Source organism: Agelaius tricolor, unplaced genomic scaffold (genome assembly GCF_023055355.1).
Source record: "Agelaius tricolor isolate 1412-34295 unplaced genomic scaffold, bAgeTri1.0.p SCAF_14, whole genome shotgun sequence".
Classification (NCBI taxonomy): Eukaryota; Metazoa; Chordata; class Aves; order Passeriformes; family Icteridae; genus Agelaius; species Agelaius tricolor.
Genome location: NW_027269274.1, coordinates 14641973 through 14664761, shown reverse-complemented (window position 1 = coordinate 14664761; position 22789 = coordinate 14641973). Strand labels below are relative to the sequence as shown.

At 41.7% G+C, this 22789-nt stretch overlaps 1 protein-coding gene across 1 annotated transcript in view; it reads right to left on the bottom strand.

Moving 5' to 3' along the window:
• Window positions 1–22789, bottom strand: part of POC1A (POC1 centriolar protein A) — a 43589-nt gene that overhangs the window by 10980 nt on the left and 9820 nt on the right. Inside the window, exons 7-10 of the mRNA XM_071439851.1 lie at window positions 22374–22507; window positions 14720–14788; window positions 13404–13499; window positions 1022–1162 (exon numbers count right to left, since the gene is read on the bottom strand). Of these exons, the coding sequence (XP_071295952.1) occupies window positions 1022–1162; window positions 13404–13499; window positions 14720–14788; window positions 22374–22507 (440 nt within the window). The remainder of the gene's footprint in view (window positions 1–1021; window positions 1163–13403; window positions 13500–14719; window positions 14789–22373; window positions 22508–22789) is intronic.

Sequence of the window (22789 nt, the reverse complement as noted above, 5' to 3'; positions counted from 1 at the left end):
TCAATCTCCTGATGGGCCCTCCAACCCATCATGTTACACTCTTTGACAAGTACTTTGACAAGTTAACTCTCTCAAGAGCAGAGAGCTAACTCAGACTACTAATCAGTATGTTCAACACCAGGAGTTTAAGACCTACTTGTTCTTCCTCAGAAACAGTATTGAAACTCACAGAAAAACCCTCCCAACCGATTTTTCCAACCTATCACCATAGTCTCAGCTACAGGAGACCTCCAATGTTTGCCATTCCATACTTTCTCCCTGCTTCTCACATACCTCAGGAAAAAAAAAAAAACACAATGAAATTCAGGTCCAGCCCACCAGAAACAGTATTTCTCCACAATGAGCAGTTTAGTTAATCAAAAACACTTCTATCCCCAAATTCTTCTTAAGTAAACACATTCTGTGATGATCACCATTCATGGCTGGTTCTCTTCAAACATTGCTTATTGACTCCAAGAAAGAACTGTTTGTTAATGTTTTAGCAAGGGATTAGTTGTTTGTAGCTGTGGGTGAAAAACATGTTCCAACAAGGAGGCACAGAAGGGCCCAGACTTGTTAATGGGAGGAGGATTCTGCAGAGATTGGACTGTGTAGGTGACTGCAGGGTGGGGGAAATGAGCAGGATCTGAACAGAGTTCACCTATGGGCTGTGGTATAACGGAGGAGGGAAGAGAGACACAGATTATTCACCAAAACAGAGTTGTTCTGCCAACCACTCCTTTAAGCATCACCTTAGATAAACCCTGGCTAACAGCACAGTCTATCAGAGCTGCTCCAGCAGCCTCTACCACGCTGCAGCACAAAGAAACCGGGGAAGAGCAGGGCCTAAGGTGGAAGTCAGTGTGAGGAAACTGATAGAGAGATGCTGAGAAGCAGATGATGAAAGACTTATCAAAATACTACTAAAAAGCAGAGGTTTTGAACTAGCCATATTATTATTCTACAAAACTATTGCAAAACATTCTCAATTCTTCCAGTCACAGTTACCTTTGTCAATAACAAATTAAAAAGCAAATCATACCTGAGTCAGAACATCCAGCTGTCCCATAATATGCTCCAGAGTATTTGCAAGACTGGTCTCCTCCTCTTGCTGCTCATGGGTCCTAACAGAATCCTGAGTTTTTGTTTTCTTATGATGAATGCCACCATCCATTTCTGACTGCTAGAAAAATAAACAGACACGATCTGCTATTGCAATGCAAATAACTGCACAGGGATTGCTGCTCCATGGAGGGTAAACAGTAAAGGACAGTTTATGCTATTAAAAACAGGGAAAGGAGGAAAGGAATTGTTCTTGTCACAGCTGGAAAAGGAAAAGCTTCTGCTGACTTGTGTGCCTGCTCCAGGTGGAGGGTGGTTTAGTTGTTTTCTGGAGGGGTTTTGTGTGTGCTTTTGTTTGTTTTTAAACTCCCACCGGGCAAGGCAAACCTTCGATAAAAATCTTGAGGCAATCCTGTAAGGTTCAAGTTTTCTGTGTGCAAAGAACTTTGGTGTGCTCTTGTGGCACACAGGCACAGACTACAGGTAAGTGAAGACTCACTGGAGCTGCTTAGGGAAGCACTACATCCCAGTGACAGGAATTAAGTAAGCTACCCCAGAGGAGTCTGATTATTTCACTCCAACAGTGAAGTTAAAGCCTCTCTCCATGTTTGGTAGTTGAAAGTAGGCAGACATTGTACCATAGTTAAGTTCAGCAGAAGCAAAATGTCCCAATACGCATTGGAACTGTTTTGATTAAGTAATTTTAATTTTGTTTATATATCTTGAACTGGTTTTCCTCCTCAACGAGATTAAGAACAAGTTTACTTTGAAGTTTCAACTGTTTTAGTTATGCAAGCTTGAATATTTCATTCAGAATAAATTAAGTTTGAAATACACAAATAGATCTCTACTAAAGAACCTATTCTTCTTTCCTTTTCTTTCAAAATGGTATTTTTCTTGTAGAACAAACACTATTTGCATTGTTTACCTGCAATAGTGCCAGTAGAAGCAGTACAAAGAAGTTTAGCTAAAGGAGGTAGCCAACTGGTTAAGCAACTACAGACTTCAGTTTCTCAATTTACACTAATGGACAAAATTTGAATTGAAAGCCAAGATCACAGCTCTCAAAACACTTCTCTGTAGCCCAATCCCTGGTGCAGCTCCATCCCATGCACTTATTACTCACACAAAGTTTACAAATCAACAAAGCAAGGAATTCTGACAGATTGAAAAACAGTCTCCAAAAGCTCTTCCACATGTACTTTTTCTAAGTAGAAATAAAGATTTGCCTCTGTCTCTTCTCTCCTATGCAACAGCAGGAATGCATTTCTCACCAGCACAGTACTGATTTACCTGCTCCTTTCTGTATTTGATGCCAGATGTGTGCAGATGTGCAAATAAACTGCAACAAGACCAGCTCACATAACTTTAACCACCAAACTGTTCAGTACATCATGAAGATATATACATGCATACAAAAAATTCATATCTCATATATTTAAAAAATATACATCAAAAGCCTTGTGCTGCTGGGAGCCACTGACTGAGGCCACATAAAGGCTCCCAAGGCTGAGATGCACCTCAACAACACAGGCAAAATATGCAATAAGTAGTACAAGGAGCAGAAATGTGAGTACCTAGGGAAGGTGGAGACTGGAGGGGGTGAGTAAGAGAAGAAGAACTAAGAGGCTGCAGCAGCAGCTTTGACAGGAGAAAGCCTTGCTGCTGGCCACCAACTGCTAGTAAGTAGGAGCTGACCATTCCTCCAGACCCTGCCCACCAAACCATCCTCCTACAGCTAAGCCTCACATGGCCAGTTCTGCACAAGGAGCAGGAAAGAAGGGGAAGGTTTAAGTAACAGCTGCTCCACAGGGATCACTGTGCTCCACCACAGGCCAGGGCTGCAGCTGGGTATCAGCCACACTGGCCTCTGCTAATTTCCTTCCTCCCACCTGCTTGAATAATTTGGATTGTCTACAGGCCCCTGGCCAACACAGCCCACACTCCAGGTCACACAGCATGGCAGCCTCACTCCAGCTACTCCTGTGCTGCAGGAAGCCAAAGAGCCACACATTGCTCAGTGATGCATTGATTTAATCAACTAAAATATGTTCTTGCAGAGATGAGATCAATCCAGTCTTAAAAACCTGCTATTTGCTGCTTAAATTTAAAAGTGAAAACAAACAAAACCCACAAATCACTGCTCTTCAATAGGTAACTAGCATAAAAAAACCCATTTTCTTTCTATTTTAAGGCTGACTAGCTTATGCTGATGATGTAACTTCAGGCCAGTCAATCATGGCACAGCAGAAAATTTTAGTGAGCTAACGCTGCATACAACCTGCACTTAAAAACCCCAAATGATGATGAGCTATCCTCTTCAAAACCCATTAGAACAAGCTGACTCACAGAGCAGAAAAATGACTGTAGCAACAGATTTTCTCCATCTATCTTTATAGCATATGTCAGGCAGCTTTTCATAAAAAGCTTTGGGGTTGAACTCTGAGGCTATATTCTCTTTGTTACAGTTCACAAAGTGTAAGAGTCTGGCAAAGGCAATACTGCAGAGATGTTCCTACACTGGTGTTTTAGGGGTCAGGTGGTCCCTCATCATGTCAGGTTGAAGCCAGAGCTGTCAGATGCCATGTTCTGCTGCTCACCTCAGAAACTACGTACCACTCCCACAAAAAGCCACCTCCAGAAAGGCCATGGGGGCTCCTGAAGGCAACAGCCCCAAGAACAGAAATATATCTACATTTAAAAACAGAAACATGACAACATGGCATACTGTCCCATTTCAAACAGCACAGCTGCTTGAAAGGCTCCTTACTGCCCATCAAGACAATCCCAAAGCTGCAGCCTTCAGCAGTGAGGTTCTGAGTCAGTGCCTGTGTCTAAAGCAGGGACACAGCCAGCCAGCAAATAACCACTGGGTCACAGCAGCCACTTCCAAAAAGGAGGCTTCCAGCTGACCAAGGTCTTTGACCATTCAGTTCTGGGAAGTGTGCACCTAGCTGAGGAAGAACAAAGTTGCCTGCAGGCTGAAACATTTTCAAATTTTGTAAAAGCAGACTAAATCAGCTGTTGTTCACAAGAATGAGTAGCAAACCCCTTAGAAACATACAGCCTTCGAGAGACTCCAGGAGCCCTTCTAAAGACAATTTTATATAACCTGAGCCAGCCATCAGGAATTTAAATTCCCACAGGTTTAGAAAAACACTGCAAAAATACAAAATTGTGTCAGTCTCAGTACCAATGACCATCATGATTACAGGCAGTGACACCTGTGCTTTTATCTGACTCACCTGTGGGTGAAGTGCCAGCTGAATCCTGGTGACAGGCACCAGGAACAATGGCACTGCTGCAGAGGTTTAATTCATTTCAGTCAGAGTTCAAGTGTACAATTTATTTGGCACAACCAAACAAATGTCTCTGCCATTAAATATCTTATTACAACATCTGTGTATTACACCCTGGGAGCAGAGCAAGGAGCAGCTGAACATTAAAGGAAGAAGAGATGAGCAGTTTCAGAATACAATACAGATCCCAGTGACAAAAGGAAAACAGAAGTGATTTATTTATAGCAACCACTTAAAGACAGCACAAGGCAACTACTTGGGGGAAGGGGAAAATTAATCAGCCTTCATTCCAGAGGTCTCTTAGGGAGCCTCTTATAAAAATTGTTCTGGCTAAACAGCATCCTGGCCAGCAATTACAGTGATGATCAGGGGTTGGGGGGCAGGTATGAACCAAACAACACATGTGCATCTGTAGCAAACTGCAGGAGACAACTAAGAAATGCCATTTTGCTTCTTAAATGGTGATCCTCAGAAGACATATTGATACAATAACCACCCACCTCAGTTTTACACCTACTAATAAAATGTAGGATTCTTATAATTCAGTCCAGAAGAAGTATTTCTTCTTCCTTTTCTTCACCTCTCTCCACTGGATTGGAAGAATTGAGAGGTGTGAAGGGGGTAGGTTCAGCTCTACCTTTAAGTCCCTTTCAATTAATTAACACAGTATATTTACTCTTTTGAGGGTTTTTTTTAAGACAGTATGATGTTGCTAAGAATTGATTTTCAAGTATCTAGAAAGACAGCACACCCCTTAAACAACACACACATCCAACGTGTTCAATTCAACACAGACCTTCAAAATTCCCTAGTGCAATCAAATTCATTATCTTAGCTGAAAAAATTCCCCTAAAAACAAAGCAGCAGAAAATACTCAGAGGTGCTGTATGCAGTTCATCTGAACCCCAATTCTACTAATCCAAAGAAAAGAGAAATACCTTTAAAAGTCTATTTTGAGGAGTCATTTTCACTCCAGGTAAAATATTTTAAATGTGTTCCCAAAGAGCAACAGTGACATCCAGTGGAAGCACATCAGTTTCAAGGTAAGCTCTACAGGAAGGTCAGATGGAGCACACCGTGCTGGACAGAAGGGCTCATGAAAAGATGAGAAGTACCTCAGTCCTCCCTGCTGCACACTTTTAAACGAGCACAGGCACATTTCTCTGGCTTGGAAAAGCATCCCCTCTTCAAGGCAGCACTGAAATTTCTGGAGCAATCAGATTCTTCAAGATTTGCATTACTCCCCATCTACTGTCCAGACCAGCATAGGGTAACAATTCAATTTAGGACACAAGTTAAATTAGCTTTGTGAAACAATTTATATGACCATTCATCTATGCTCAACTCTTATGTCAGAATTCAAGTTGCAATAATGCAGGGAATTTGGGAGGGAGAGAGAGAAAAGAGAGGGCAGGTGAAAAGAACATTACCTACCTTTATTTTTGCTTCAGACAAACGGTACCTTGGGTTTGATGCAATTATTTACATAGAATCCTCCTCCCTACTGCTGCTACTAAAAAACCACTAAGATTTGGCACCTCTGCTGTAACAACCATATTTCACCATAGACCAATAAATATTAAGTTCCTGATAAACTCAGGAAGAAATAAGAGTTAATAGGGACATCTCAAAGCCATTTAAATCCCCAGGCACTCCTGTGCCAGAGCCTAAGTGAGGCACTGGCAGGAGGAGGAGGATGAAGCAGGCTCATGTACTTTAAGTGAAACAGCATCAGAGCATCCAGCTCTGCTGACCAGAATGCCCGGAAGGACAGAAACAGGGGAAGAGTTAGTGCCCAGCTCAGGGACTCAAAAATGTACAAAACAGCCTGTCCATACAGAGAAGGCTGCACTTGGATTGAAATTGGAATTTGCTTGCAGAAATATCAGCATCCTATCTCTGCAAGTGACCCTGTCTGGCCATCTCCAGCCAAGAACAGGTCCTCACCAGAAGGGAAAAGCTGTTCCCACATTTCACTGACTTTGCTCTGTGGTTGAGTGTCTATTGGTCCAGTTTACTTACCCTGTAGTCTGTCAGTGTCACTTTTAAATCAGGACAGACAGTAGTACCATCAGCTCCAAGGTAACATTGAAGACAAATGGGACCTTGGCACATATTGCATTTCCAAAAGCACAAATAGTATTCATGTGAAAAGTGAAATGAGAAATAGTAATGCCAGACACTGAAAGCCCAGTGACAGATAAAACTTAATGACTGCCAACTGTTAAAAAAAATAAAGCAAGACTGTATTTCTGGAAAAGCTAAGGGTGGACTTCAACATTTTAGAATTATGTTTCCTGCATTTTATCTCCCTTAATCGATTTTCCCCTCCCATCAGTCCTAGAGTTTCTTTAGGGAAATAGGAAGAGGTCTTCCAGAATTCAGTATGGAATAATTAAGCTTTGTTGCATAGGTGATGCTAAACTGTCTAACACTGCTCCTGGAGCATAACAACAACAAAAATCTCAATGGAACAGTTTTGTGTGGAAACAAGCCATGATAGGAACAAAAACATAAGAATGAAAACCACTTGTAAGAAATGTCACCAAGAATTGAACTGCTTCTTTCTGGTCCTGATTTTTGGAAAAAAAACCCCAAGAAAATGCAACCAAACATTGAAAAAAAAAAAGTGTTTATTCTCAGCCTTGGGTTGTCCAGCTACAGGTTCTTTTACACCAAAAGCATCAGCCTCCAAGGCAAGTGATCTGCTGAAGTGGGAACAACAGCTTCCAGCTCATTCCCTTCATCAGAATATTTTTTCTTTTTCTACTGAATTAGGTACATACACACTGTATAACATACAAATCATGTGCATACCTATTTTGTTACTTATATACATGTATAAAAATGCATGCCATGTGTATGTCAATGCAGACACAGACACACTACAAGACATGCACTTGTTCTTACTCCTTCTTCAAGTTTGAATTTTAGAAGAAAAGTTCGAGATGTTAGGAACTTTTAAAGCTTAAGCTAACTTCATGCATCTCCAAGCTGGCACAGAACTGCAGCTTGAAAAAAAACTTCAAAATCTTGCCTCCATCTCACTTCTTTGAATTATGACTCAAGCATTAAAACAAACCTCATACAGCAGCAACCTAAGTGGGAGAATTTACATTAATTAGCCTGAGATGCTGAACTTAAAAGGCAATTTTTATTCTGACCAATAATGACTTGTCAGGACTTGCCTTATTGTTCCAGAGTCTAAGAACAAATCTATTCACTGTAAGATGACAGAAATTCAAAGCTGATCCTCTTATTTCTGGAAGACATCTTGTCAAACCAGAGCACAAGGGAAAACAGTAGTAGCAGCACAGCTGCTCCATCCACTACCAGGCAAAGCTGCTGCAGGTTGCTGCAGTCATTCAGGCTCCTTGCAAAGCCCAGCTGAAGGTGCTGCCTTCTCCTCTCTCCACGTTCTTCACCAAGACACTCCTCCTGTCACTCCGTGCCCCTGTCCAAGACCCTCTCCAGCTCTTCTTGTAGCCCCCCCTCAGGTATCAGAAGGGGCTCTAGGGTCTCCCTGGAGTCTTCTCCAGGCTAAACAACCCCAACTGTCTCAGCCTGTCTCCACAGCAGAGGTACTCCAGCCCTCTGATCATCCTCATGGTCTCCTCTGGACCCACCCCAACAGGTACACATTTTCCCCACTTTGGGGCCTGCAGGTGGGGTCTCACCTGAGCACAGCAGAGGGGCAGGATTAGCTCCCCCAGCCTGCTGCCCACAGGGCTTTAGATGCAACCCAAGAGACATTTGGCTTTCTGGGCTGCAGGTGCACATTGCTGGGTCAAGTCAAGCTTCTTGTCAAGCAACATCCTCAAGTCTTTCTCTTCAGGGCTGCTCTCAATCTCTTTTTCTCTGTTCCTGTTTAAGATCTGCTCCTTCACAAACCAATCACAAGGTCACATCTCCAAACAGGCTTAGATAAGTGGGTTTCCTTTAATAAAAGGAGAGGCAGCTATAAGTAACCATCTGCAACCACCCTGCTTGAGAAGGATGTAGGGAAGAGCTCCTGTGATCAATCATAGCAAGGCTCCTGTTCATCCCTACAAAGTTTCTGCTTGGACAGCCAGGTAGGATAGAGAACAGTGGAAACACCTTGAGTACTCATCACAGTTTTTCTTTTAAGTAAACTATCTACTTACCTATCCCCCAGGAGGAAGGCAACTGTGCACCAGACTAAAGTTCCTGGAGTGGGAATCCTCAGAAAAGTAAGGTGATAGCAGATGGGGAAAAATAATCATTTTGCAGACCACATCTTCACCACAGACTGAAGATTGGATCCCTGCTCTTGAAAACAGGATCCCTCCCTTATAATGCTTAAAATTACATAAACAGAAGGGGGTGGAGAAGGTGCAAACAAAAACCCACATTCACATCCCATTGCAAAGAGCTGCAGATCTATGCAATTAAACTGATTCCCAGGAAGGAATTTCACAGGAAGTAAAAAAGAAAAGGTACAATAGGATTCATAAGTATTACAAATGCCAAAATTAGATACAGTTACCAATCTGGAAGCCAAAAGGTCAAAAAAAGAGGCACATCTGGCCTGTGAGTAATTCAGAAGGAATTTGTTTACACAAGGACAAGCTGACAGGATGAACTGCTGCAGTCAGCATGAGACCATGGGCTGAGCACTGGAGGCACCCGAGGTCACCAAACAAACCCAAGCAGCAAAGGAGAGAGGTGGAGTCAGCTCTGGACATTCTGGGATGGACTTCAGACAACTTTATGATCAGATCACATTTTCTGGAGTTTGCCTCTAATCCTATCCAACAGGACCATTTGGGATAATTTACCATTGAAGAAGTAAGCACAGTCCAAAGCCTGGAGAAAGCTCTTAACCCAGCAGCACCAAAAGAGCCTAAATGTCTGTCTTAGCTGAAAGACACATTTGAAAAGTCACAGGCTGCTTTTGTTTCTAAGTCCTTTCTGCTGAAATGCTGCTCTTACCAAGCTTTCCTTTGTGAAGGTCAGCTATGCCTAGAAATTTGGTATCTTCACAACTAAGTGCCATTTAACTCCATAAGAGCTAAGGATATTTAAAACATTTGTGTTCCTGAATTTCAGAAGAGAATGTCAAGAGGGCATTTTTTTGGCAAGAGAATGTCAGAGGACAGTTCCTACTTCTGGCCATGTCTCCCAAATTGCCCTACCAAGGGATTACTTCTTTCTGAGTCTGTCTGAGGTACCTCAGCACAAGCAAGTTTTAAGGTATTTTTCATTAGAAAGTTATATATGGATGTTGAGGCTAAAATCTCCTCATAAGCCTCCTCCTTTGCAAAGTAACATTTTGCACAAAGTTACAACATGCCAGAAGATTTATGTTTAAATCTGAGCAAAAAATCTATATATCAATGCATATTTCCATAATGTTTTATAAAAAAACTGTCTACCTACTTAGCTTATACTACAATGCTTTTATTCACCATTTTCAGTGTTTAGATAAACAAGCTTAGATAAACACCCAAGCACTGTCTAACTGTCCATGTGACATCAGCCATTCAGCATTTGCTGTGACACTTTACCATACACAGCCTTCCTGGAATTAGTAACAATAGCAGCAAATCTATCCCATAATGAAACAAATGTTCTTGCATATTCACATCAGCTGCAGCCACATATGCAAAGCTTTCCTTATACCTGTAAAAAAAAAAAAAAAGTCCACCACCAAACCCCCCCAAAATAAAACACATTATCTGCCCTCTCTGGAGAAAAAGTAAATCATATGTTGAATGTTTTCATAACTTAGCAGAACAGTGAACACATCCTCTGATCTGATCCTACACAACTTTCACCCAGACAGATCTAAATGCCTACAGTTACTGACCCCAGACAAGTATACAAGATTATATTTTTGAAATCATCTGCAAAATCCATTCTCTCATTCTGACTTTCTTTTAGGTCCTCACCACTCAATAGTGTAGCATAAAGCATGAATTTACCCTTTAGATTTTACATCAAAGCAAGCACACTCAGAGGATCAAGGCACAGGACTGCAAGACTTCCTTTCTTCCCATCAGCTTCCCACTGCACACACCAGGAGTGCTTGCCCTGAACTTTGGGTTTCAAGGTTATTATGCAACACTTAAAAGCAACAATTGTTAGCCTATAATTTAAGAGCAAGCATTTATTGCAGAGCTACTACTTCTGATCTAACATTTACAGTCTCACATCTATGCTAACATACTTAGAATTCACTTCTGACAGCTTCAGTTGCTTATCACACTTTCACATCTCTGCTTTCACACCAGCCATGACTGCAATTCTGCCCATGTGTCCTTCTCTTTCATTTGCATTAGTCCTTGCACAGATCAGTTCTATTTCCAAAGCAAACTGCATCTCCCAAGCCTCTGTATTTACAGAAAACACAAGCAGGTGGGCAGAGCAACTTTGAAGTTTCTGTCCATTGTTACAAACATGTCCAATAGCCTGATTCATCCTGAACTTACACCAACTGCCTGAGAAACCAGAATCTTCTAAAGGCTCCAGTCTCCCTCTGCCTAGGGAAGTGAAAAGCGGTTTGGAGCAAGTTTGGTTTTAAGCTCACCAACCCTGACAATATTTCATGACCCTTATCCCACAGCTTATTTAGGACTCTTTTTCCTTCCTATTCAACTTGATGACAAACTAGTCATAGAGCAATCATTTGGCTCAATACAAGAAAGAAATTAAAATACAGTGAAATTTAGGCCTTGCAGTGAGTTGTAGGAGTGGTAGTACTCTTAAAGAGCCCAGCACAATGTACTTCTAAAAGATACAAGACATGACATTCACTTAAAAGAGGAGACTGACATGAGTGTATAAGTTACTATGGAGCCACGATCTTCATGCTCAGGTTATACTTAAAAATAGAGAATGAAGCCATTTTCAGATCTCAGTTTCTTTTTAACAGCAAAGAACATTTCAGATCAATTCTAAATTTAATCTTAACCTAGGGTATTCAAATGTCTCAGAGGACATTATTTATTCCTCTCCTCCTAACTTTAGCAATTTTAACTGCCTCAATCCAAGGATATAGTACCAGCTATATTTTGCACCTCCCATGCTGCATGCCCAAGCCAAAGCTTGCATTTGGATGGCAGTTTAAGAAAACTCCTTTGAAGTAATTTAGGACCCCAAATCAAAATATCTTTCTCCTCATGACTGAGCATGGATTCAGTCCTGCCTCTACAAATCCACAGCACCTGGGCCAAACCAACACATGACACCTCAGAATCTAGAGTGCCTGGTTTCCTACAGGATCAGGGCATCACTAGAGCAAACCCTGTCAGCCACCAGCACATGGCACAGATTTGCTGTCAGTGGCACACAAACAGCTGGTCTCAGCAGCATCTACTGGATGTTTGGCCAGGTAAACCCTCTTCCATAGGGGAACACTTGTGTTGGAGGGACAGGTGGTTAGGCATTGTTCAAGGGATTTGTTCAGCAGCCCCTTTCAATGGACATCTTAAGAGGTTTTATAATGAAAAACTAAGTTTAAGAACAGCTCAGGGATTTTCTTCCTTTCTTTAAAAGACTACTGGATAAGATGCTCTGGCAATACAGCAGCACAGGAGAAGGTAAATTTACCATCATTTCCCATTAGCTGATACCTTGTCTATATTTTTTAAGCCATTAAGCATGCTGCAAACCTAAAGTGTTATTTTTCTCCCAGAAAGGAGGTATCTATGCTGTATTTCAGCCCAGTATTACACTATGCCATATTTTAAATTAAAGCAGATAGAGTTCAAAGCTAGACCAGTTCAATAGGCTAATAAACAAAGAGGTCATTGGACTGATAGTTTCATAGCCTGCATAACTTTAGAGTTAGAACAGGAGGGGAGGAAAAGGAAGAAGTCAGATTTAGCTAAAACCAGCCAAGGACCAATAAACACTTTCACCTCCTTCCTCATGTGACTGTTCCCTCCCATGCTCTCCCACTAACCTACATTAACCAACCTCAGGTTTTGTTTGCTTTCTTTACACAGCACTCCACATAGCAGGGCATCTGACTTAGAGCTGCAAACTCAAATCTTGTTCATCTCAAAGTACTGTGGCTATTTCAGTATCTCCAGCAATGGACTGAAACCATATTAAATAAAAACACTATTGTGTTTGAGAGATAACTTTAGTACCCCAGTAAAGATCTAAACTGATATGGTCAAAGACACTGCCACAGAGCAACAGGCACTGCCTAAAGTTTGCCCTTCAGCTGGGGCAATGCCACTTATGCACAGACCCCTGCTTCACAGAAAGCCCTTCAGCTTACAGCTCTGCTGAACAAGATTAACTAAAAACCAGCCATGGTAATAACATACAGCAGAATCCTATAAGTATATCCAAATGTATCAAAAATATCCAGAGATTGACAAGACAAAATAAAGACCTTTAAATGAATCACCCATGTGCAAAAATCACAGCTTTTACAGGCAGCAGCTTTCAAGGGTCATTTTGGTAACAGCCAGCATCTGATGCACTGATCTAAGCTGCACTCAGATCTGTGCATCACTGAATTGCTCAGCTGCTGGATTTATCCTCAGGTACAGTCAGAACTCAGAGGTCTCAACACATGATTCAGGGAGCAGATATGAACTAATGTCTCCAGGTATTCAGGAAAGAAGCTCCAGTACAATATGTCACCTATTTGTCATGTGTGACACCTACTCAAGGCAATTTTTTTTGTCTTTGCTGACTGTCAGTGAAAAGATATCATGAATTCTATTTTCAGGACTGACACCAGCCTGAAGGATTCGTGTCAGCTAGCAAAGCCAACTTCAGTTGTTGCTTACATCTGCTTTTTTGGTGAACTATCATTCATGTCATTATGAACCACACATTCCTAAACAGTGGCTGTTACTAAAAAACACATCTATACATGCACTAAGTTTATCTTCCTTTTAAGATCATTATATATAATTGCCCTGTGAAGTAAGTACAGTTAAACAAAAACAAACAATACAAGGTTAGTTAAAAAACAGATGTCTTGCAGCTCAAATAAACAGCACAGAAAGATGATTCCATGGTTCAAACACCTGAGTGTACTGGAAAGGAACTCTCCACAATTACTGGCTGCTGACCTACCCCAGTGCCATGGGTCTCATCCACACTGCTGCTGTATTTCTGGGGTTTCACTACATCACCATAATCAGCATCAAAGTTGGTCTTCCACACCATCACCTGCAGAAGAGAGTTAACTCCATTAAAATTTCCCATCTAAGTTTGCTTATAGGTCATTTTTTTCAACCCTTCAGAGAAGAATCAGCAAATCCACAAGAAGTTTCCCTAGAAGAGCTTTGCCATTGATTAAATTAAGGATGTTGTTTGTAAATATGCTACTAAATACACACAGTTTAACTGAGTTCTCAATGGATAAGTGACCTCTTTCAGCATTCTTTGGGTCAAGAACATCATTAAACTAGAAGGACCAAGAGAACTTCAAAGCAACATGAAGAATACACCATTAAAACCACAAACATTTTAAAAAAGCATGCTCAGCATTATAACATTTATCTGCCACAGCCCAACTCAGTCACTCATTCATCATGAGACTCAGAGGAAAAGGAGAGTTAGTACTAAGACCAGCATTAGAGAGCTTAAGCTAGTTTGTCAGCTGGACACCAAACTTAAATCCCAATCCATAACACAATACTGACTTCAGAAAAGAGGCCTCTGACACATGAATCACTTCAAGATACCAAGAGGAAATCCGTGAAATAAACCCCTCAGCAGTGACTTTACAAGTCTAAAAAAAGTTAAAGAGCAATCAATCAACAAATTCAGAGGTCTGAAAGACACCCAAGTATCCAGATAGCTCATTTGGTTATCAGAAGGAACATTTATTCTTCATTTACAAAATTGCACCGATAAAAGCATTTTTATTTCATTGTTGCATGGTTAACCAACAAGGCCATTCCACTGTGCAACAGGGAAAAAAAAGTGATGTTCTTAATTAATAGACAAATCTGTCTCTTCACAAAGGTGCTGTCAGAGATGGGCATTGCCACCTGGTCCAGCCTGGGGATTAGGAGCAATGCAACACAGCTCTTTGAAGACTGATGATCCTTGCTCAGACCACTGCTTTGGGTTGAAGTCTGTCTGTCTTCAGCAGGGCAACTCACTGTGCTAAAACCAGGACATATTTGCAGCACAGGCTGGGCCTGATTGCAGTTTGGCAATTGAATATGGGTTTCTTGGGCTACATGTCTTATATTACCAGAAAAATAATTGGGTTTGACCTCCAGATTTTTGTTCATAAAACAGCAAGTTGCTTCAGCATGGCCCAGATATACTGGATAAAAGTTACACTTTTGCTTTCCCCATTGTTCAATGGAGAACAAAAAGCAGCAGCTTTTAAGGAAATGTGAATCTGGATTATAACTCAGAAATTAATCAGGTACCTGTTCATCAGAACCTCCAGAGGCAAATAGGTCTCCATCTCTTGAAAATGCTACACAGGTAGCTGGTCCCTGCAAACACATTTAAAAGACAGGTTTAAAAAAAGAGAAAAGAAAACGAATTGTTACAATGTTCCATTCATTACAGCTTTGCAAGGTATTTATCATTTGACATCAGCAATCTAAAGGCAAAATTTGAAAAGCTCTTACCTGTCAGGTAAATGGGCCACAATTAAGATGCTCAGCTTGCTGGCACTTACCATTTCCCACACTTTTGACCCCAGTTTAAGACACCCACTTTTCAATATCTATGACAGAGACAGGAACAAACCAATTTTTATAGCACCAGGCTTTTTCTTGTTCCCCTCAAACATTCCCTCTTCACTTTAGAATTAAAAATTTCTAAAACTCCTCTTCATTTATTAAAAGTGTTGAAACTACGAGGTTTTTGTATAGTAGGCTGGCTTAAACTGCTTTTCTCTTAATAGTCTGATAGGAGAGATGCCAGAGTTAAGGCAGCCAGGATCACCTCTGCACAGGACTTGCATTTTGAAGAAGCCTCATGCTTAAAACATTCAGTTTAGAGAGACTTTAAATGCTTCTGAGTGCTACAGCACACCTTTCACACCACACAGCTAGTTCAATGTGTTTTCCACCTTCCAGCAAGCACACAGGAGGATGCACATGGCAGGCTAAGGCAGGAGCTCTGAGCTGCAAACAGAGCTGAGGAATTGCTACGGGTGTTCGAGCCCAGGCACAACAGACAAACTGTTCTGCTCAGAGTAAACAGCTGAGAACCCAGATGCTGGAGTTTTATGTCAGCTGCTGAACACATTCCTCTGCAGAATGTTCAGCAGCACGGGCAGAGGTCAGAATGAGAACTTCCAGAGGCTGCCTATGGAGCTGACTGGGGAGGGTTGGAGGAAACACCAAAAACAACCAGGAAAGCCACAACAACCCCCAGAAACCTCCACCACATGATCATCCACCTCCTGGCAGAAGCAGTTACCCCCTTTCAAGTAAGACCATGTATCTCAGAAGGCAATTAAGAAGCTTCTCCTTACCCTGTTGGAAGGAGACACAACTCTGAGCCCACATCTTTCTAATGGACACTGCATGAAAACCTCACACCCTTTCTTTGCCTTCTTTGTAAAAGAGAATTCAACATAATAAATCCTGAAGATAGACAAATACCCAAAGACTGCGTGTGAGATAAGCACACAGCTGTCACTGCAACCTGTGCCCCACAGTCCTGTGGGCATCCAAACATGCTGGCACAAGGTTATGGCAGCAAAACCAGAACCCTGCTGTGCTCAATCCCAGTGTGAACAGTTTTGGCTTCCTTAAAACACAAAGGTGTTTCTATATTATCATTTAACATGCAGTGATTTCAAAATACTTTGAGGCCTCCCCTAGCAACACCTCACTAGAGAGGACTTGCCAGGAATGCTCCAGTAGCAGCAGCTCCAAAGCGCAGGCGCAGTGCCTGCTGTGACTAAGCTCACTCACCTGACACAGCAGTAACTAGGGTAGGTATTTCACACCAAAGACACTGCCATCAACCAGCTGACACAAACTGTGCCTCTGCCTTTGTTCCCATCCACCTACCCCAGTGCTCAGCTCTCTAATCACGTGTCAGGAATGGAGGCTCTAAAAAAAAATGCAAAAGCCAAATACAAGCAGTAAGAAAGGGTAGAAACAGCACCACAGCCAGAGAACTGCAGTGGTGAATACTGCTCCAAGAGAACAGAGGCTGAGCATACAGAAGCTGCTCTTGCACTATAATAAACCAGTCAGAGTTAGGAGGGCAGAAAAAAATTTAAGATAAAGTGTTCAGGAACAAGCACAACAAGGAATACTGGAAAGGAGCAGTGTTTCCTAAAAATATTTTTATCAGTCTAAATATTTCAGTGTATTTAGACAAAATCTAGTACAACACAAATCACATCAAAACAGGCAATGAACTGACTCCAAAGTCATGGCATTCTGAAGGGAAAAAAAGTTCAACAGAACATATTCTTCCCAAAATAGAAAATTATATCAAAGACTGAATGTGCCTTTATAAATTGAAAGAAAGGGAACAAACAAGTCTACAGACGCAACATCCTCTACAGATTTGTTGACATAAATTAAGTGAAAAAGTATTCCTGCTCCATACACTCCCAGAACTCTTCCAAGACACAACAGGTTTGCTATAGCAACAGTTTGCCCAATGCCCTTGCAATTTAATATTGACACACCAAACAAAAATAAAAAGCTACATTTGGCAGTTATTAGCCACAGCCTAACTTCCATTTGTCCTAGGAAAGCATAGCAGAAATGGAACAGATTTCTGATGAAGATCTGGATAACAGACATGAGATTGGAGAATGAAGAATTCAAACCTTTTTTTCCCCCCTTTTTTAACTTGCTGCTTGCATTAAAAGTATCAAAAAGCAGCAGTTGCATATTCTTCTACAGAAGTTGCAGAGAATTTTAAGCCTATTTCCCACACAACTAGAACTCGTGGAATGCAGCAACCTTCTTCTACTGGATCTGTAGAAGGATTTTACCTTCTGTAGCAGGATCAAACAGCCCTCTATTAAGTATTTCCTGGAGGTTCAGAATTTCCAGTCTGAACCCCCATGGTGCTCCACACAAGCTGCTGGCACCAATCCCCAAACTCCAGTAGCTTCTTGCTTCAGACTAGACAGCAAGCTGCAGGAAGAAAGGGTTGGGCAATGACATACACCAAGTCAGTGGTAAGGAACATTTCTGTTTAATCCTCAGCAGGTCAATGTCAGGACGGCCAAGCTTTTGTGCATGTCCAGTAGAGTTTGAAATTATAACAGCAGCTTTAGTGATACTGGGAGAGCTGCAGGAATTTTGAAGAAAATACAGAAGTAAGCAACAAGTTACCCACTGAAATTGTTGAGTGAGAAGAGGCCACTAATTGACACTCCACTCATGTCCTCTAGTGAAAGAGTACCAGGCAAAGTAGAGGCAAGTACCAGAGAGCCTTGAAAAGTTACATAATTTATGTGCAGAGATAGAGACTACACCTTCTGCCTGTTTTCCCACTTCCTACAAAGGAGGTTGGTGACTGCAAGGCCTTTATTGCCCTTGCATTTCCCGGGTTGATCAACTTACATAAAACATTACGTTTGGCCTTCAAAATAGATGGTGAGACTATTCTGAATGACTTGAATGCATTAATCACCAAGAGGGACAGGATCTGAAGCCAGGACACAGATTACACCACCAAGTGACTGGCAGGATGCTAATAGCATCAGTAACAACTGACACAGGGGTGACATAAGACAACAGGAATAGCATCCCTGAACACAAAGCTTTCAAGGGTAGAGCTAAAAATAGATGTCTCTGAAAGAAATACTTAAGAGAACGGCCAAGAGGTTAGTCTGGAGAAATATGACTGGAGCCCAGAGTCACACCTACACTTAGGCAGCAGATGAATGTGTACCATCCATAAATAATGAGTGGACAATCACAGAGAAATCCCTCTTGAACATCCTTTTCTTCTCCCAGAGCTGCTGGGCACAGAAGGCACAACACTTCAACAACAACAGGGCCAACACCAAGAGCAAGTCAAGAGAGGCCAGACTTTCAGGCTTCAGCTAGGAACAAAGCTAACATTTCAGCTTCACAGAAAAAAACAAGAACCAGGTTGGAGAGGGTCCAGGGATAAACCAGAGAAGAGTAGTTTAATGATGCGCTGTCTGCACTATGAAAGGAGAGGCAGTGTGGAAGGAAGCTAGAGAGACAAGTGGGGTCAAGGATGCTAGCAGATTTTTTCTTTTTTTGTTTCAGTCCTGCAAGAAACCAATGCATAGTAGAGAAAAGCCATAGGTAAGAGAGCAAGGAAAATGCTAAGAGTTGGAATAAGGCATATCTAAAGGATGCTAATAGTTGAATTAAAGGAGAGCTTCCTTGTCCACTGCCACAAAAGGCGATGTAAAAGTGGGAGCCAGTACATTCAGCCAAACTCTCCAGGAACAGACTAACTAGTGCAAAGAGAAACAGGAGACATGAGAGGAGACAAGGCCTGAGAAGCAAATCCAGCAGCAACCACACTCTGGGATCCCAGCCCTGGCATCATCAGTTCCAGGCATAAAAGAACTAAGAACAAACAGAGCAGTCATTGCCACTGTTGACAGTGCTTTCAGCTGCTTCATGCATGGGAGGAGAGGGCAAGTCACATGGCAAAGGAAGAAGGGAAGGGAAGCAAGCAGAAAAGCACAGGGAACAGAGGTGGCAATGACAACAAGGATGTTTTCAGGTGGAATACCTCTGACAAGAAGCCCCAAGGATTCTCAGTACACTGGGCTTTGAAAAATTCCTGAGCAAGACTGACATGTTTGCATCCTCCTTCACCAGGGAGTAAGAACTACAACTAACATAGGGCAAATTTATACTGGCATCTTACAGCTGAATCTGCAGCAGCTTTAACTCCTGAAAGTTTCAGTCTATAAAAACATAAGGCAAGGACAGAGAACCCATACTTCCTTTCAAGACTCAGAAATGCTAGCCTAAAGTCAATTGCTTGTTGTTTGCAACACACATCTTTCTTTTTTATTTGACTTCTGTGTAGCCCAGAGATGTCCCCACACTCTTCAAAGAGGACAGGCCTGCACAGATGTTTAATGCCACCTAGGCAGGGCTGGCAGCTGACAGTAAAGGAGCACATTTTTTTCCTTTGCACTTTGCTCAGGAGACCTCACTCAGTGAGCAAAGCAGGGAGCATTGATGTTGCCCAGGTAGGTAAAATGTAGCTACTTCACAGTTCAAGTCAAGGTTGCTTGAAGAGTTGTAACTTTGCATTTTCTATCTTCCTATTTATGAACATAACCATGAGATGTTTTCTAAATATTTACTGAGAACTTCCATTCCACTGAGGAAGTCAGTCTGGAACCACTCCAAAGGGCAGACAAGCACCATGTACATACCTGCTCTCCTCTAGCAACTCTCTGGGGTGGCTTAGAGGCCTCAAAACATTCTGTTCTTCAACAATGATTCAGTACTAGAGGTGGATTTACATACCAAGCCAGTGTCTCATCTGTATGGAATTAGATAAGGGCACTTCACAGTTTGAAGCACTCCAGAACCAAAATATGCAGCACAATACAGAATGATATTTTGCAGCTGCAAGATGTCAGCTCCAAACTGCAAATTTCTATCTCTAATGATCCTTCTGCTACAAGAGGCCAGCTACATTTCAATTAAAGACAGCAATGTAAACTTGGCCAACCTCCCCATGTAAACCACAGCTAATCAGCTGCTAACAAATTTCTGGCACTCCAGCAGTTGCGTCAAACTATGTCTAAAGGACCTCAGGGTTTTTTTCCTTCAAGTGTCCACTTGCATGCAGCCTTCCCAGAACAATGTAACAGCAGCCAGCTGTCAAAGCAGGAACAAAGTGTCAACCAGAACGTTCAACCTCAAAAAGTCACAACTCAAGAACATGTTCAGAACAGGCTGTCCATTCAGTGACTAACCTGCAGCACTCACTTAAAAAGGCAAATTAATTTAATGATCAAAAAGTCCACATCACTTTGTTTTTAGCCACTTGGGGCTACTGGCACAAGTCACAGTAATAACAGAGGGGACAAAAAGTCCCTCATTATTAAGTAAAGTGGATTTATCTATGGGCAGAACTAGCTGGAGAAGCAGCCAGTGCAGGAATCCACCCCTGGTGACAGCACAGCTTGTAGCCATTGACAGTGGCTAACTGGGAATGAAGCACAGGTTGCCATATGCTTTTGGTGGAAAAGCAGTGTTCAACCAGGCAGTAAAAGAACCACCCCACAGCAATACAGCACATGCCAGACAGGGAATGCCAGGCAGGACTGAGCCAGGACTGGTTCCACAGATATCTCAGTGCAATACCCTTAAAGGCAACCAGAAAGCTCTACCAGCCACTTCAATACTTGCACTTGTTTCCAAATTGAAGAAGCTGTAAATGCCACAACAGCAGCTACTCTTCAGCTGTGCCAAAGGCAAAGCTTTTCCAATGCCAGTTAGATGCCCAGGAGAAAGAGGCAGGCACTGTTGTACTGATCTGAAGCAGCAGGGAGGAAGAACAGGGAGCTTGAATTCTACTTTTGAATAGATGATCCACAAAATGTTCTTTTAAAGCCTCAAGTTAAGAACAACATTAGCCTAAAGGGACTTTCTATTGCTCATTCTGAAGATCTCCATCACCATAATCAGTTTTGGACTCTCATTCAATGCTAGACTCTTTTTTTTTCTGTGCTACTGCAGCCAGTGAGGCACAGCTAGCAGCTCAAATGGGAGAAAAATGGAAAGCAGGTTCAGCCTGCTGCTGAGCCATAACCAGCACATCCCTTCCTGAGGGAAGTGGGGAAGTGTAAAGATTTCCCATGCTTCTAAAACTTACCCTTTTCCAGGAAGCTTCTTCCCAAGAACTCACTTGGCAGATTAACACAACAGACAAATATGAAAACAAGATTAAAGCAACAGAAGCATTGCAGCCCCTATCTGATAGGAGTATCCACTTAGTCCAGTCTTCCAAGAACAGTTTTATACAGCCAAGGCTAACGTGTTAGGATAACCAGCATTTGTTATCTCCTCCCCATTCTTTTAAAAGTTGAACCCTTTGGTCAATTTTAATCAAAGCTCTACTTCATGAAAGATTTAAGCATAAGGTTTTCCTATTTTTTTCCATTAATATTACAAAAAAAAAAAAGAAGAAAATTTTATTAATATACAGCAAAAGTTACAGGAGAAACTTGATCTTTTTAGACATCAAACAAGGCAGTCACTAAACAAAGCCACAAGAAGACAGAATTATCAGATTTACAGCCTACAGAGATACCATTATTGCCCACAACAATCCCCATCATCTCCAAAAAGCTTCAGGCTGTGGTTTTCCCCTGAGAGTTTTTATGCTTTAAAACTCAGCCCCCACTTTAAAAGAGACACAAGTGGGTTAAGAATTTCTGTTCTCTTTGTCCCTTTGGGAAGGGATGCCTTAAGGCAGTCCTGCTTTTTCACACCCCACTCTGCATGGACAATGAAATTAGTCTATTTATTTTCATTTAAGATTTAGAAAGAGAGCTGCAAGCATTCATAAAATTAACCTTACAAGCAACACATCCAGCAGCATAATACTAATAGGCCAATCAGTTAAACTTAACCAACCAGCACATTTATCACCTTCAATTGTATGATTCAGTCCATTAACAAGATGTTCCCAAATCAAATCCCAAAATAGATATCCTCTATTTTACTGCTACTGCTCTTGAGTCTCCTGCCAGGTGAACAGCATTTATCTTCAGAACACCTGTGTCAGGGGGCCAAGTGTTATTTGCAGCTCTCTAGAGGGAGGGAGACAGAGCTGCACTAGAGGCTGACAGGGTCAGTCAGAGTCAAGGGTGCTGCTCTGAGTTTCTTCGGCCTTAGACTTGAATCCTCAGTGCTGGAGCTCACTTTTAGTCTTGCTTTCTCATTCTCTCCATTCCTGCCTTACCTCCTTCCCTTCAAAACAGTGATGATCTCAAAGATTATTAGCATCATTATCATGATTTTACACAAGGAAGCTTTCAAACAATTTCTGGTCATGAAGAATGAAAGTCTCAAGCATGCATTTGCTCAGTTTATTGTGAGTCTGTACATCACTGTAAAAAAGGCTTTGTCTCACCTGGTGACCATGCAGAGTATAGAGAAGTCTTCCTTCTAACAAGTCCAGAATCTTAAGAGTTGAATCACTGGAAGCAGTCACCAGATAGTTTCCAGAGGGATGAAAGGAAAGGCTGTTGATCACAGAGCTGTGCACTAAGGATGGAAAAAAAAACCAAGTATAATAGTCACCAAAACCAGTTTACATAAGCCCAAGGCAAAAGAATAAAATAAAGCACAAGCATATTGCAATTTTCTGTTATAAAATTTAACAGGAAAATTATCATGGGGGAAACATTCCACAAAAGCTCTTCAAAGCACTGGAGAACAATAACAGTAACTCGATTCTTGTAAAAATAGGCACTACTTTACTGAAAGGAAAAAGGAAGCTTTGCCAATTATTTTGGGAGATTTAATGCTTCAAAGGCTTCCAGTATA